Here is a 14,506-nt window from a genome sequence, read left to right as displayed (position 1 = left end):
AGCAATTTCGGCTTGGGCAATTATGGCAAGGAGAAGTGCTGGAGGCAATATTGCTCACGGTTCTACCTAAATGCTGACGACCCTTTGGAACGAATAATCAAGAAATTAATTTTTATGATACATTGACTTTGTTTTCATTTATACACTAGTTTTTTAGGTCATCTCCTTCCGGAGATAGGTCACTAATAATGCCGGTCTCGATGTCCGTCCGTCCGTCCCCAATTTTTTCAACTAGGGTAATAGAGATGGGTTAGGGTTCGTTGAATTTAATGGGAGGAGTCATTATTTCGGTGATATACGATGAGCGGAAATGGCACGAACACTCGATAAGCAGAAATGGCACGGAGTTGAACAAACATTTTTTTTGGCGAAAAAAACGTGTATAGACATTATCTATCTATAATTCCAGTAATCTCTGTGTGTTTGTTTGTTTGTACGTTTGTTTGTCTGTGACCGCTGTTTCTCGACAACCACGGGTCCGATATACTTTAAACTTGCCAGGTATATTGCTGGGGACCCGAGGATGTGCCTTTTCAAGGTTTCATATTAATCGGACAATTACTTACCGAGCTATGTCCAAAAAACGATTCAACCAATCAGAGAGCAGCGAGCTATCGCGTGTGCCGAACGTGGCGGACACACTCTGCCTCGGATGGCACATTTGAGAGCGTATTCATTTATTTCACGTTTGCAAACTATGTTGGCGCTATGTTGGCGTTAAACTATGTTTTAAAACTAATAAAAACCCCGGGGGGATTGTCACTGTACTCGCAAGCCGTTCGCCGTTCGCTTTGGCGTTGCGAATGGACCAAAACATTTCATGCACCAAACCATTTCATGTAAAGCGTTCGCCGTTCGCTTTGGCGTTGCGAATGGACCAAAACATTTCATGGACCAAACCATTTCATGTAAATAGAGGGGGGGATATAATTTTAGATATAGATATAGTACGGGCATGCCCTAGTATTATGAATTGACAGTAACTAGACACAATAACCAATCACCAGATAACAAAATGTCATTTTCGATAAAATTCGACTTGAGCAAGAATGGCACGAAGGTGACGATATATTGATTTACTAAACTTGCTTGATTATGGGGTTTATGTTGCTGGCAAAAAAAAGAAGAATGAGAAGGAAAAACTTATTATTGATGCTTTAAAAAGGTTTGATTCAGATGTTAGCTTTCTTCCAATGACCCATCACAATTGGTTAATAGACTGTTATTGTTGTTAGGTAGTAGGGAAGGCTGGAAACAACAATTGTTTTAATGAAGCATCAGCCATTTTAGATCAGTTGATGAATATGAAAATAATTATGAAATGAAATGAAATATGAAAATAATGAAAATAAATAATAATAATAATAGGTGAGGTTAGCATCCATGGAAAGGAGGAAATTCCTCCTTCGGAAATGCCCTGCTGAGAGGTGAGAAAGGCGGAACCATTGTTGTGGCGTCTCTGCTACTCAGAGTGCCTCAAGCAGCGACAACACTTTCCCCAAGCTCAGTGGCTGTTTGTCTTGTGTGTTCGACTGCACATCCATGTGCGTGTGGCAGCTCCACTATGAGTCTCAGATCCTGTATGAAAAGTAAAGTCATGTGTGATATTGTGTAGTTGGCGACATGTGCGATTTGTTCATTCAGATCCACTATGTGCTGTATACAGGGATGTGATTAGGTGAAAGAAAAAAAAACCTGTGAATGGGCGATCCCTGGAGATGGAGCAAAGTGACCAGGCGTGTTTGGGCGTGTTTGGGGGTATTGGAGGGGGGTTGAAGAGGTGGCACCCCCAACCACCTCCCCCACACTCCCAGGGTATGGAAACGTTTTTAAAATACCATATTCGGTTTGAAATGACGCTTTCTGGTGCAATATTTCACCAGAATTTGAAGAGCAAACATAGCATTTCTGTGGACAAAAAAATAAATGAGACAGGTAGAGCTACATTCAAAGTACACCGCCCCCATGCCAAATAACAACAACAACAACAACATGCATTTTAAGGCCATTTTCCCTGCTAGAGCGGGGGTTAGCCTTGCGGTCCCCATGACAATCTTCTCCATTTTGCCCTATTTTCTGCATCTCTCCTTGTTAACCCCCTTGCCCACATTTTTTTTTTTCCACCATATTTAGCCAAGTCTTTCTCGGTCTTCCCCGTCCTCTACTTCCTTCTACATTCATTTCCATCACTCTTCTCAATCAGTCACTTTCATCCTTCCTCAAGACATGACCAAGCCATCTCAACCTGTTCCTCTTCACAGCATCAATCACAGGCTCTATTCCCATCATTTTTCGCAATTCATCATTTGTCTTCCTCTCTTTCACCGATACTCCGCACATTCACCGAACCATTCGCATTTCCACCCTTTCCAGCCTTCGTTGCTGCTCTACGTTCATTACCCATGTCTCGCTCCCATAAATCATAACACTTCTCACACATGCAGCACACACCTTTCCCTTCAGCTTCAACGACACTCCCCTCCTCATCATCACACCACTCCATTTCCGAAACTTCCGAAAAGCCCCCATGCCAAATAAATAAATAAATAAATATCCTCCAGCGCGCGACATTGGCGAGCACGCCTGGTCGCTTTGCTCCATCTCCAGGGATCGCCCATTCTCAGTTATTTTTTTTTCTTTCACCTAATCACATCCCTGTATACAGCACATAGTGGATCTGAATGAACAAATCGCACACGTCACCAACTACACAATATCACACCGGACTTTACTTTTCGTACAGGATCTGAGGCTCATAGTGGAGCTGCCACACACACATGGATGTGCAGACGAACACACGAGACAAACAGCCACTGAGCTTGGGGGAAGTGTTGTCGCTCCCTGAGGCACTCTGAGTACCAGAGACGCCACAACAATGGTGCCGCCTTTCTCACCTCAATTATGTGCCCGGCAATACCGCAGTGCAGCACATTGAGACGGAATTGGGAGGGAGCAGTTGGTGTGCAATAATAGCTTGTTAGTCCCCTACCGGTGCACACCGGAGGGGACTATAGGTTTGCACGCCGTCCGTCAGTCCGTCACGCAAAGAACAGTTTTCCGGACTTTTTTTCTAAACGCTTAATGCTAATGATTTCAAACTTGGCACATGGTTTCCTCATGATAAGTTACAGAACAAGTTCGAACTTCACGACGTTTCGATCATTGTTGACAAAGTTATGGCACTTTGAACTTTGGGAATTCTGATAATTCTGATGATCCTTAACTCAGTGCCATTTTAAGTTTTAATTTCCTTAAAAAACCAATTTCTCTGCAATAATTGGACCGATTGAGATCAAATTTTCACCGTAGGAGGGACTCGGTCTGTAGAATATTTTAATGGTAATTATGACGTCACAGGTCACGTGGTTCGGCCGCCGTATTGTTTTTCGTGAAAACACGAAAACCCCTTTTTCTCTGCAACGGCTGAACAGATCGAGGCCAAACTTTGCAGGCAGAATCGCATACCCGTGACGAACAAAAAAGTCAGCGAGCATGACGTCATGCATCACATGGTTTCAGAGTTATGCCGTTTTTAAGCATGAACCTTTAAAACCGAGCTCCTCTCTCATTTTTGATCCAATCGAGGGGAAACTTCACAAATCTGTTCAGCATGTCAGTCTACTAAAATGTCATTTTGGAATTTGCGATAGGGCACGTGGTTTGGCAGATATCGTTAATTAAACAAACAAAAAAAAGGATATCTCTTGAATCGCCAGTACCTCAGACCGCGAGTGGGTAATAATTTATATAATTCACACAGTGCAATACGTGCAGGCCGCTGCACAGAGCGACCTTGCGGGCTTATCAACGAGGCGAGGCGTGACACACATGTGTCTCAGCATACCTCAGATCAAGTTTGAAAACCAGCATCAACCGTGCATAAATTTGCATATTCTATCATTTTTGACAAAGTTATGGCACTTTGTTTATTCTAGAGTTCTCCTCAAACAAGAAGTTCTGTCGCTCAAGCTTTTGGGTCTCACCATCTGCCATGATCTTTCTTGGGAAAACCACATTTCCAAGCTGGCCTCCAAAGCCAGTCGCCGACTGGGCATCCTCCGTCGTGCGAAGTCCTTCCTAGGCACACCTGAGCTCCTCACCACATACAAGGCTTTCATCCGCAGCTCAATGGAATACTGTTCTCCCCTATGGGCTGGTGCTCCTGCCTCACACCTGGCTCGGCTTCACGCTGTTGAATCCAAAGCTTTCAGAATCATTGGAATCTCCCGCGATGAAGCTATCTCTGAGGGCCTTTCACTCACTCACCGCAGGCAGGTAGGTAGGTGGTCTTTCTGTCTTCTACCGACTCCTCTCCGGCCTTGCTCCCCCAGCTCTCTTTGTGCTCTGTCCCCCAAATATTCCTACAGGTCGCACAAGATCTGCCAGCCACCCTCTGATGGTTAAACTGCCGAAATCTCGGCTCTCTGCTCACCTTCACTCTTTCATTCCTCTTTTCTCCCGCCTCTGGAACAAACTCCCACACTCACTTCAATCACACTCCTCCCTCCAGGTCTTCAAAACAGCTGTTCACCACCATCTCTTATCTTCCCCCATCCAAAACCTTGATCTTTTCTACCCCCACTAATTCACCCCAGATCCACCTTGTTTGAAATTCCAACTTCTTTCCTGGAAGTCTTGGCAGTGTCCATATGTTTTATACCTCTCCCACCCCCCCCCCCCTTCCCATGCCTTCCCCCCAAAGCCCTCTCCCTCCCACAGTTCTCTCGATGTCTCTCGGTCCCTGCTCTCAAATGTTGTGTTTGTGTCCTTCCCCCTCTCTCCCCATCTTGTCTACCGCTCCCGATGTTATTTGTTTTGTGTGTCTGTTTGTCTTTTCTGTGTGATTAATGTTCGCTCTTTCACGAGCCTCGATCTTGTATACAAAAAAAAAAAAAAAAAAAAAAAAAAAAAAAAGCCACAGCTCGTGCCCTCAGCCTCGTCTCGCGAACGTCAAAAGCGCGACACAGCGCGCTCTTTCAGGAGGGGCGGAGCCAAGCCGAGCAATATATATATATATATATATATACACATCGATCATTGATCTTGAAAAGAAAAAAAAAAATCGATCATTGATCATTCATTGATCATTGATCGATCGATCGATCGATCGATTGAACATCGATCATTGATCTTGAAAAACCAACGTATTTTCTCGTGCTTCTGCTGACCTGTCTGCGAGGTGTATAAATCGAAGTCCCGAGTGCGAATCACAGGTGAGCCCGTCCTGAGGTAATTAGTGATTGGGAACGATTCAGAACCTGTAGGTAAATAACCCCTGACTATCTCTTCTTCTCCTTCCTTTTGCTTTGATTATTTACCTATTTATTTTTGTCTTTTTGCACTTGTTTTTTGTACTCTGTCAAAGCGTCTTTGGGCTTCTTGAAAAGCGCTATATAAAATAAATGTATTATTATTATTATTATTATTATTATTAAATAACCCTTGGTAATTTCCCCAACAGTTTTCTCGACTATAATTTGGAGTGCGGTAAGTCAAAGCTGTTAATATTCCTTGTGTACAATATGCTGTAATCGTGGACTGTTCTTTAAAATGCTTTCCTAGAATAAGCATCAAGTCAAAAACGTTTTCACTGAATTTTGTTTCCATTGACACAATTCTTCATATCAGGCAAGAATACATTGAATTCACATAGTTTACCAATAAATCAACAATACATCTCGGGAGGTTGGAGTGTCACTTTACCATATGCTTCTGTGCGTATAATCTGCGTGAATACTCTTTAAATATGTATCTGATACTCTGCCCTCTTAGCAGTATACACAGTACGCGTCTTAAGTAACCTAGCTTCCACGGTCGGCGGAAAACCTGGTCAGGATAACCCGGTCAGGATAACCCGGTCAGGGTAACCCGGTCAGGATAACCCGGTCAGGATAACCCGGTCAGGATAACCCGGTCAGGATAACCCGGTCAGGATAACCCGGTCAGGATAACCCGGTCAGGATAACCCAGTCAGGATAACCCGGTCTCACATCATCCGCGCCCACATTCAACCTGCATACATTTGCATATTTAATGAGGTTCGTCTGTCACACTTTGGTTTCGTGCGATAACTCCACCAAACATTGGCTGATTTCAACAAAATTTTGTACACACGTGTCTCAGCATAACTCAGATCAAGTTTGAAAACCAGCATCAACCATGCATAAATTTGCATATTCGATCATTTTTGACAAAGTTATGGCACTTTGAACTTTGGTAGGGGACATGTATTGCAGCGCAATACTCAGAATGCTTGTTTAATTGTGCAATTAAAATAAATAAATAATAATCATAAAATAATTAATTTATTAAACAAGAACGGCACTCAGTAAAGAGCATACCTCCGCCTGGAGAACAGTTTACGTTTTGTATCAAACTGATAAGCCGGATCTGGATTCGGACCTGAACCAAAATCTAATCTGCTTGTGCTCGTCACCGATCCAACTCATCCACCAAACAGGTTAGGCACTCGTACAGTAAACGACAATCTGATTAGTCACTCATACAGTATACACCAATCGGGTTAGTCAATCGTACAGTATACACCAATCGGGTAAGTCACTCGTACAGTACACACCAATAGTGTGAGTCACTCATACAGTACACACCAATCGGGTTAGGCACTCGTACAGTACACACCAATCGGGTTAGTCACTCATACAGTACACACTAATCGGGTAAGTCACTCGTACATTACACACCAATCGGGTAAGTCACTCGTGAAGTATACACCAATTGGGTCACTCGTACATTACACACCAATCGGGTTAGTCACTCGTACAGTATACACCAATCGGGTTAGGCACTCGTACAGTATACACCAATCGGGTTAGGCACTCGTACAGTATACACCAATCGGGTTAGTCAATCATACAGTATACACCAATCGGGTTAGTCAATCATACAGTATACACCAATCGGGTTAGTCAATCATACAGTATACACCAATCGGGTTAGTCAATCATACAGTATACACCAATCGGGTTAGTCACGCGTACAGTACACCCTCCTGCACTATATAGCATATTCCCCATGATAAACACCACATACCCTTTTAGTTTTATGGTCATGGTGTATTTATTACTACTGTACGATTCCAGAGGTTCGTTGTGCATCACATGTCCCGGTGCGATTCTCTGTTTATTCAAACCTTCCACAAAGTCCCCCAAATCCCAATTGCAATTAGTCCCCAAATTCCCTCCCTTGAACTCTCCTCCGTTTCAGGAATTCCCTCCTCGAGTTGCAACCAGAACCACCGCTCACCCAGTCGCACATTCTCGAAACACCGACCCAACCACCGACAACCACCGACCCAACCACCACCACAACAACCACCGACCCAACCACCACAACCACCGACCCAACCACCACAACAACCACCACAACAACCACCACAAAGCACAATTCTCCGCTCGTTTCTGATTTCAACCCCAATCTCACGGCTGCACACGGCTGCACACGGCTGACACCTGACACCTGACACCTGACACCTGACCCACAAAGAGATTCACCTCCCCGTGAGATGTGCCCAATAATGCCGTGCCGTTGTTAGTCGTTGTTAGGCCTAACGCTCGTATCGATCGGAATTGGCCCACGGATCAGCGATTCCGCCAACAGAAAATGGTGATGCAGGTCCAGAACGCACCCATGGCTGCCGTGGTCACGGTGAGAAGAAGATCACAGGTGGAGTGCAGCCTTGACGAAAAGGATTGAAATTCAATTCCTCGTCTCGCCCCCTATCCTTCAAAATGGCGGGGCCGGTGCGTTCGTTACCCGGATGTAGAATCAGCGATCACGGGCACGTGATCATTACGTCATCTTTCGACAGTAAACACAGCGACCTCCAATTATCACTTTGATTGGATGTCACCAATAAAAAGTAAGGACGTGCTCACCTTACAAACGTCACATCCTGTTATCTCACAGGATGTGTTCATTTTACATCACACACATAGGGGCGGATCCAGGATTTTTTTTGACGGAGGGGGGGAAATGCATGAAACCATAGCGCTGGGGGGGGGGTAAAGGGGGACAGTCTGGTGGTCCCCCCCATGCAATAAATTTTTAAAAAATTGATCGTCAGAAACGGCATTTCGTGCGTTCTTGGAAGTTTCTGCAATTCCTTGTGTTCTTCCCTGGTCCAACAGTTCAGCAGATTCGCACCGCCTGCACCCTCATCCTGGATCGAAGGGGGGGGGGGGGGGTGCGCACCCCATGCACCCCCCCTGGATCCGCCCCTGCTAACACACCTTACAAACGCGCACACATACACACACACCTTACACATACACACCTTACACAATCACATCTTACACAATCACACACCTTACACATACACACCTTACACAATCACACACTGCTTACACACACGCACCTTACAGTTACACATACACCTTACACAATCACACCTTACACAATCACACACACACCTTACACATACACACCTTACACAATCACACACACCTTACACACACACACCTTACAGTTACACATACACCTTACACAATCACACCTTACACAAACACACACACACCTTACACATACACACCTTACACACACACGTTACACATACACACACACCTTACACATACACACACCTTACACACACACACACACGCACACACACCTTACACATACACACACACACACCTTACACACGCACAAACACCTTACACACGCACAAACACCTTACACACGCACAAACACCTTACACACACACCTTACACACGCACAAACACCTTACACACGCACGCACACACAACGACAGTTTGTAACAACGGCAAATTCACAAACTATTGGAGATACGTACTATAGCTTATGGCTTCACCCAAGGGGATCCTGATACTTGTTACTGTTCGTCAGTTCAGGAAGTGATAAAAAATCCTAATATAGTTACAAATGGTGCAATAACACTGACTATTTGATAATGACAAACTAAACAACATTACTGGACCTTCACACTGAATTTCATACGCGTATTATTATTGCTGCAATGCTCGGCCTTTTGGCTCACATCAAATGGTCAGGTGGGCTCACTCCTATGGAGGAGGGGTCCAATTGTATGACCATGCATTGTGGCCCTTCGGGGTCAGGATGCTGTGTTTTGAATGACCATGTGCTTCAGCCTTTGCTTTGGGTTGAGGTGCATGTGTATGCTACTGGGACAGTCTTGATAGACGGTGTGCCTTGGCCGTGGGGTCAAGGTGCACGTCCAAGGCTGTTTAAATGTTTGATTTTTTAAACCTTTTTTATTATAAAAAAGACAGGCCTTAATGCTGGCCTTAAAAGCATTATTGATACATTGCTTGTTGGCCCTGGTGGTAAGGTTAGCGCTAGATTTTCATGTTTGGCTTGTTGTTATTTATTCCCTTCAATCTTTTGAATAAAATTACAGACACGATGTGCATATTATTTAACTTTAAGGTAGTATTCACCATTGCTGTATTTGGAAGAACACTCAAGAAGGTGAAGAGGACAGGAAGTACCGGTGAATACGTTGTTCAGTACGAATACGATGAACGAGGTTGAACGAGTTTGTCCGCTGTGCGGCGTTTCGTTCTCGGATTTCGATGGCCTTCAACAACATGTGCAGCTGCACTCGGACCTCGAGAAAAGCCCCACTCAGTGCCATGGTTAGGTCGGAACGGTGATGAACCTTTGTTCCGTAGGCTCATAAAAGTAACCATGATGATCTCCAATACGAGGGATTCGGAAGTTAGTTGTGCGGTGCTAGTTCAAGTTAACGAGGGATTTAACTGTTAGTTGTGCGGTGCTAGATAAAGTTAACGAAATATTTAACTGTTAGTTGTGTGGTGCTAGTTAAAGTTAACGAGGGATTAAAATGATAGTTTTAAATTGAGGGATTTAAATGTTAGTTATGTTGTTAACGTTAAATTTAAATGTTAATTTCATTTTAAATGTTAAAATGATTTAAATGTTAATGTTAAATGTTAATGAGGGATTTAAATGTTAGTTGTGCAGTGCTAGTTAACGTTAACGAGGGATTTAAATGATAGTTGTGTGTGGTGCTAGTTAAAGTTAACAAGGGATTCAAATGTTAGTTGTGCGGTGCTAGTTAACGTTAACGAGGGATTTAAATGATAGTTGTGTGTGGTGCTAGTTAAAGTTAACGAGGGATTTAAATGATAGTTGTGTGTGGTGCTAGTTAAAGTTAACAAGGGATTTAAATGTTAGTTGTGTGTGGTGCTAGTTAAAGTTAACGAGGGATTAAAATGATAGTTGTGTGGTGCTAGTTAAAGTTAACGAGGGATTAAAATGATAGTTTTAAATTGAGGGATTTAAATGTTAGTTATGTTGTTAACGTTAAATTTAAATGTTAATTTCATTTTAAATGTTAAAATGATTTAAATGTTAATGTTAAATGTTAATGAGGGATTTAAATGTTAGTTGTGCAGTGCTAGTTAACGTTAACGAGGGATTTAAATGATAGTTGTGTGTGGTGCTAGTTAAAGTTAACAAGGGATTCAAATGTTAGTTGTGCGGTGCTAGTTAACGTTAACGAGGGATTTAAATGATAGTTGTGTGTGGTGCTAGTTAAAGTTAACAAGGGATTTAAATGTTAGTTGTGTGGTGATAGTTAAAGTTATTAAGGGATTTAAATGTTAGTTGTGTGGTGATGGTTAAAGTTAACGAGATATTTAAATGTTAGTTGTGTGGTGCTAGTTAAAGTTATTAAGGGATTTAAATGTTAGTTGTGTGGTGATGGTTAAAGTTAACGAGATATTTAAATGTTAGTTGTGTGGTGCCAGTTGAAGTTAATGAGGGATTCAGATGTTAGAAATGGTTCTTGAGGTAAGGATAGACAGGTATTGATGTAGTTTCTGAACTCAAAGAACTTGAAGGCAGTTGTACATTTAATTACATGTAGGAGTAGTGTAAGACAATGTACAAAACGACGTCATACAGTACTGTATAGTGTGTATGGACGTGATATGAAGTATGAACCTGGGATTCCATCCTCATTAGATGGGTGTGGTCATGTAACTGTGTCCTGTGTCTGGTCGTCGTGACCCAAGCATGGTCATGTGACTGTGCCCGAGGGGTGGTCGCCATGTACCAAGTGTGGTCATGTGACTGCGTCCTGTGTCTGGTCGTCGTGACCCAAGCATGGTCATGTGACTGTGCCCGAGGGGTGGTCGCCGTGTACCAAGTGTGGTCATGTGACTGTGCCCGAGGGGTGGTCGCCGTGTACCAAGTGTGGTCATGTGACTGTGTCCTGCGTGTGGTCGTCGTGACCCAAGCATGGTCATGTGACTGTGCCCGAGGGGTGGTCGCCGTGTACCAAGTGTGGTCATGTGACTGTGCCCGAGGGGTGGTCGCCATGTACCAAGTGTGGTCATGTGACTGTGCCCGAGGGGTGGTCGCCGTGTACCAAGTGTGGTCATGTGACTGTGTCCTGCGTGTGGTCGTCGTGACCCAAGCATGGTCATGTGACTGTGCCCGAGGGGTGGTCGCCGTGTACCAAGTGTGGTCATGTGACTGTGCCCGAGGGGTGGTCGCCGTGTACCAAGTGTGGTCATGTGACTGTGCCCGAGGGGTGGTCGCCGTGTACCAAGTGTGGTCATGTGACTGCTCCCTTCATGATGGAAGGAATGCAAACCTTAATAATTATATGTTCCTCAAAGCGGTGCCCTTAGGAGTATTTTATTTGATGCACATTTTGACTTTCTTGTCACCTGAATATTTCCACACATTTGTGTTTGGTGCAGAGGTGCCATCATGTTCAGATCAGTTGTTGGCCGAAGCTTTACATGCGGAGGAGGTTCAGAATCGCCATGAGGCTGAAATGCGAGAGAAGGAAGATTTTCTTCGTCTCCAGGTCTGCATATTATCCCAAGGTCGTTGAGTGATCATGCCATGTTTGTAATCGCACTTGTTTACTGAAGGTTACTTTAACAATATAAAAAGTGTTATTTACTGTCTTACTATTTGGTTATTTGATCTTAACCATAAACCGTTCATCCTGCCAGTTTGCTGGGAAATGCTTACAAATCCCCTACTTTTCGATTTAGTGATTGCGGTGGCAGTTTCTGTGGACTTGTCCGAGAATTGTGCAATGGTTGTCTGTGTGCTGGCGTGGTGCAAGCTTAAACTCCCAGCTAATCCAACATCTATAGAATGAATGCAAAGCGACATGAAAAGCGAACCTTCATATGTTTACCTCCTCTTCATGTTTGCCTGGTTTTTTGGGTTTTTTTTCAACCAAACTCGGAATCTTTTCCCCATTCTGGAATATTTTCAGGAAACTGGTTGGCGATGCTGTTGTACCATTGTTGACCTAACCTGTATCAAATCGCTTATTACCCCGCGCACGTGAAGCAAAAAGAGGCTTAAGCAATTGCTTCGCTTCTTCCATCCACAACCGTCGGTTCATGATCGATGAACAACTCCGTTTCAATTGAATGTTGTATTTTGAACACGAATCGGAAAACGAACCTGTAGTGTAGCAGAACTTTGGCTCTGAATTCGTCCTGATCTCACATGCGCAGAGATGATTGTGATTTTTTTTTTACTCTGACTGCCTGTCTGGCAGTCAAACAAAATTGAAAATCATTCCAAACAGGAAACTTACTGTTTTAAGGATGTTATAAAGGACACAAACAACAGGCACAAATGTGCTCGATAAGGTGGTGTATAAGGCGTGGCATCAACGTCTGTAAACTTCCGGAATATATATTTTTCTACGACGTTTAACATCTTTATTTTATTTCAATTGAATCATATACTTGAACTCTAGAACACAAATCACATTTTTGTCACTTTCAGAACCCTTCCATCTAGCTGTAGTTGGACAAAATATTACGGCATTTTGCATCATATTGACCAATCAAATTTGCCGCTCACAGACCCCGCCCCTGTCCTTGTTTTATCAACGCGTGGTAAGGTATTCCATGAACATTGAACTCTGTAGTTTATCGATGATTTTGTGAATGCGTCCATACGATGGGCAAAACAAATTCCATTACGTTTTTCCTAATTCCTAATTTTCCTAAATAGTGTTCATTAGCTTTATACTGTGTACCCCGTCCTCCACCCCCAGCCCTCCCCTTTCCACAGATCTACCGACGTCCCTATTCTCTACTGTTGTGCTTGTGTGCTTCCCTCTCTCTCCCCCTCTTGTCTCCCGCTCCCTTTATTGTATGTTTGATGTGTCTGTGCATGTTTTCATGTTCAATGTGTTAGCCCTTACACGAGCCTCGCTTCTGTGAATGAATGAATGAATGAATGATCGTTTTAAGGCCATTTTCCCCGCTCGAGCGGGGGTTATTCTGTATACAAAAAAAAAGCCACTGAATAAACTCATTTTGAATCGGAAGATTTATTTCTCATTAACATATCTGTAAATGAAATACTTGGCACAAGAAAATCTGTGGAAAGATCAGAAAAAGATAAAAGAATACCAAGATAAATGGAGTCGCGCCGAGTGAAGATGTGGGAAGCGTTTTTGTGTGGATGAGTGTTCGGGAGCAATGCATTCGTGTTCAACTGAGTAATGTTTTGGATGTGTCGAGGGTTTTTCTTGACTGTTTGTTCGTGGTTTGGACAGCGTCAATATGGTCTCGATGGATCGGGCAGTTTTGTCCACCAAGAGGTGACGCAAATGGAACGGGAGGTTGCCAGGGGGGTCATGACTCCCTCGGAGTTTCATAATCGACGATCTCAATTGCTGGAAAGCCTCGCCGAAGGAATCGACGATGGAGCTTCGCGCACGGACGGTGGGCTTCTCGTCGATCTGCGCGTGTGGTCCATTCTAATGCGTTGTGCTTTTCGAAACGTTTCGTTGAAAGTTTTTGTTGAAACATTGAAACCCAACTTCTTTTACCATTTGTTTGATTCTTTAATAACGGCAAAAAAGGTTTGTTGCTGTAACATTACAAAATTTAAAAACAATATATTTCATGTCATGTTCCCTCTTGGCTAACGGACCGTGTTGATGAATATCTAGGAAATATCAGTGTTGCGTTAAACAACTTGTTAAACCCATACACGTGAAGTGAAAGCCGGGGTTAACCGATTTGTTCACTTTATCTGTCTATCTGTCTCTGTCTACAAATGTCGGTTTATGATCGAGGAACAACTTTATTTCAATTGAATGTTATATTTTGAACATGAATCGAAAAATGAAGCTGTAGTTTAACAGTACTTTGGCTCTGATGCCGTCCCGATCGCACATGCGCAGAGAGGAGTCAGATCATTGTTTTTACACCATCTGCACATCTGGCAGTCAAACAAAATTGAAAATCATTCCAATCAGGAAACACTGTTTTAAAGAATGTCATGAAGGACACAAATAACTCGTGTAACTGTGGAGGGGAAAACTCAAGGGTCTTACCCAAAAAGACCACCTGATACAAAGGTTCATAGAATCATCTCTTGAAATATTTATTTACAGAGCTTGGTACCAAGATTACTATGTGAACACAGGAAAGACAGATGGTGAGCCCATCCCCCTCAGGTTGCAATTACCAGACAGTCCTTTCAAGTT

At 43.3% G+C, this 14,506-nt stretch overlaps 3 protein-coding genes across 6 annotated transcripts in view; 1 reads left to right on the top strand and 2 right to left on the bottom strand.

Moving 5' to 3' along the window:
* LOC137427199 (importin subunit alpha-7) overlaps positions 1-7,781 on the bottom strand; it is a 57,029-nt gene extending 49,248 nt beyond the window's left edge. The window contains exon 1 of one of the 2 annotated variants that reach the window (XM_068116459.2): positions 7,646-7,781. In XM_068116459.2, the coding sequence (XP_067972560.1) occupies positions 7,646-7,649 (4 nt within the window). In that variant the 5' untranslated portion in view covers positions 7,650-7,781. The remainder of the gene's footprint in view (positions 1-7,645) is intronic. The other variant, XM_068116457.2, reaches the window with a different exon arrangement.
* The window catches only part of LOC137427197 (amine sulfotransferase-like), a 490,514-nt gene that overhangs the window by 263,075 nt on the left and 212,933 nt on the right, over positions 1-14,506 (bottom strand). The gene's annotated exons all lie outside the window — the stretch shown is intronic.
* ZUP1 (zinc finger containing ubiquitin peptidase 1) overlaps positions 9,399-14,506 on the top strand; it is a 133,809-nt gene continuing 128,701 nt past the window's right edge. Inside the window, exons 1-3 of one of the 3 annotated variants that reach the window (XM_068116467.2) lie at positions 9,399-9,632; positions 11,730-11,839; positions 13,568-13,736. In XM_068116467.2, coding sequence (XP_067972568.1) covers positions 9,515-9,632; positions 11,730-11,839; positions 13,568-13,736 — 397 coding nt within the window. In that variant the 5' untranslated portion in view covers positions 9,399-9,514. Of the gene's footprint in view, positions 9,647-11,729; positions 11,840-13,567; positions 13,737-14,506 lie in introns of all 3 variants that reach the window. The other 2 variants (XM_068116468.2, XM_068116469.2) reach the window with 2 other exon arrangements.

This window comes from Myxine glutinosa, chromosome 5 (genome assembly GCF_964187855.1).
Source record: "Myxine glutinosa chromosome 5, kmMyxGlut1.1, whole genome shotgun sequence".
Classification (NCBI taxonomy): domain Eukaryota; kingdom Metazoa; phylum Chordata; class Myxini; order Myxiniformes; family Myxinidae; genus Myxine; species Myxine glutinosa.
Note: the sequence above shows the minus strand (reverse complement) of the source record. Positions and strands in the feature narration are given on the sequence as shown.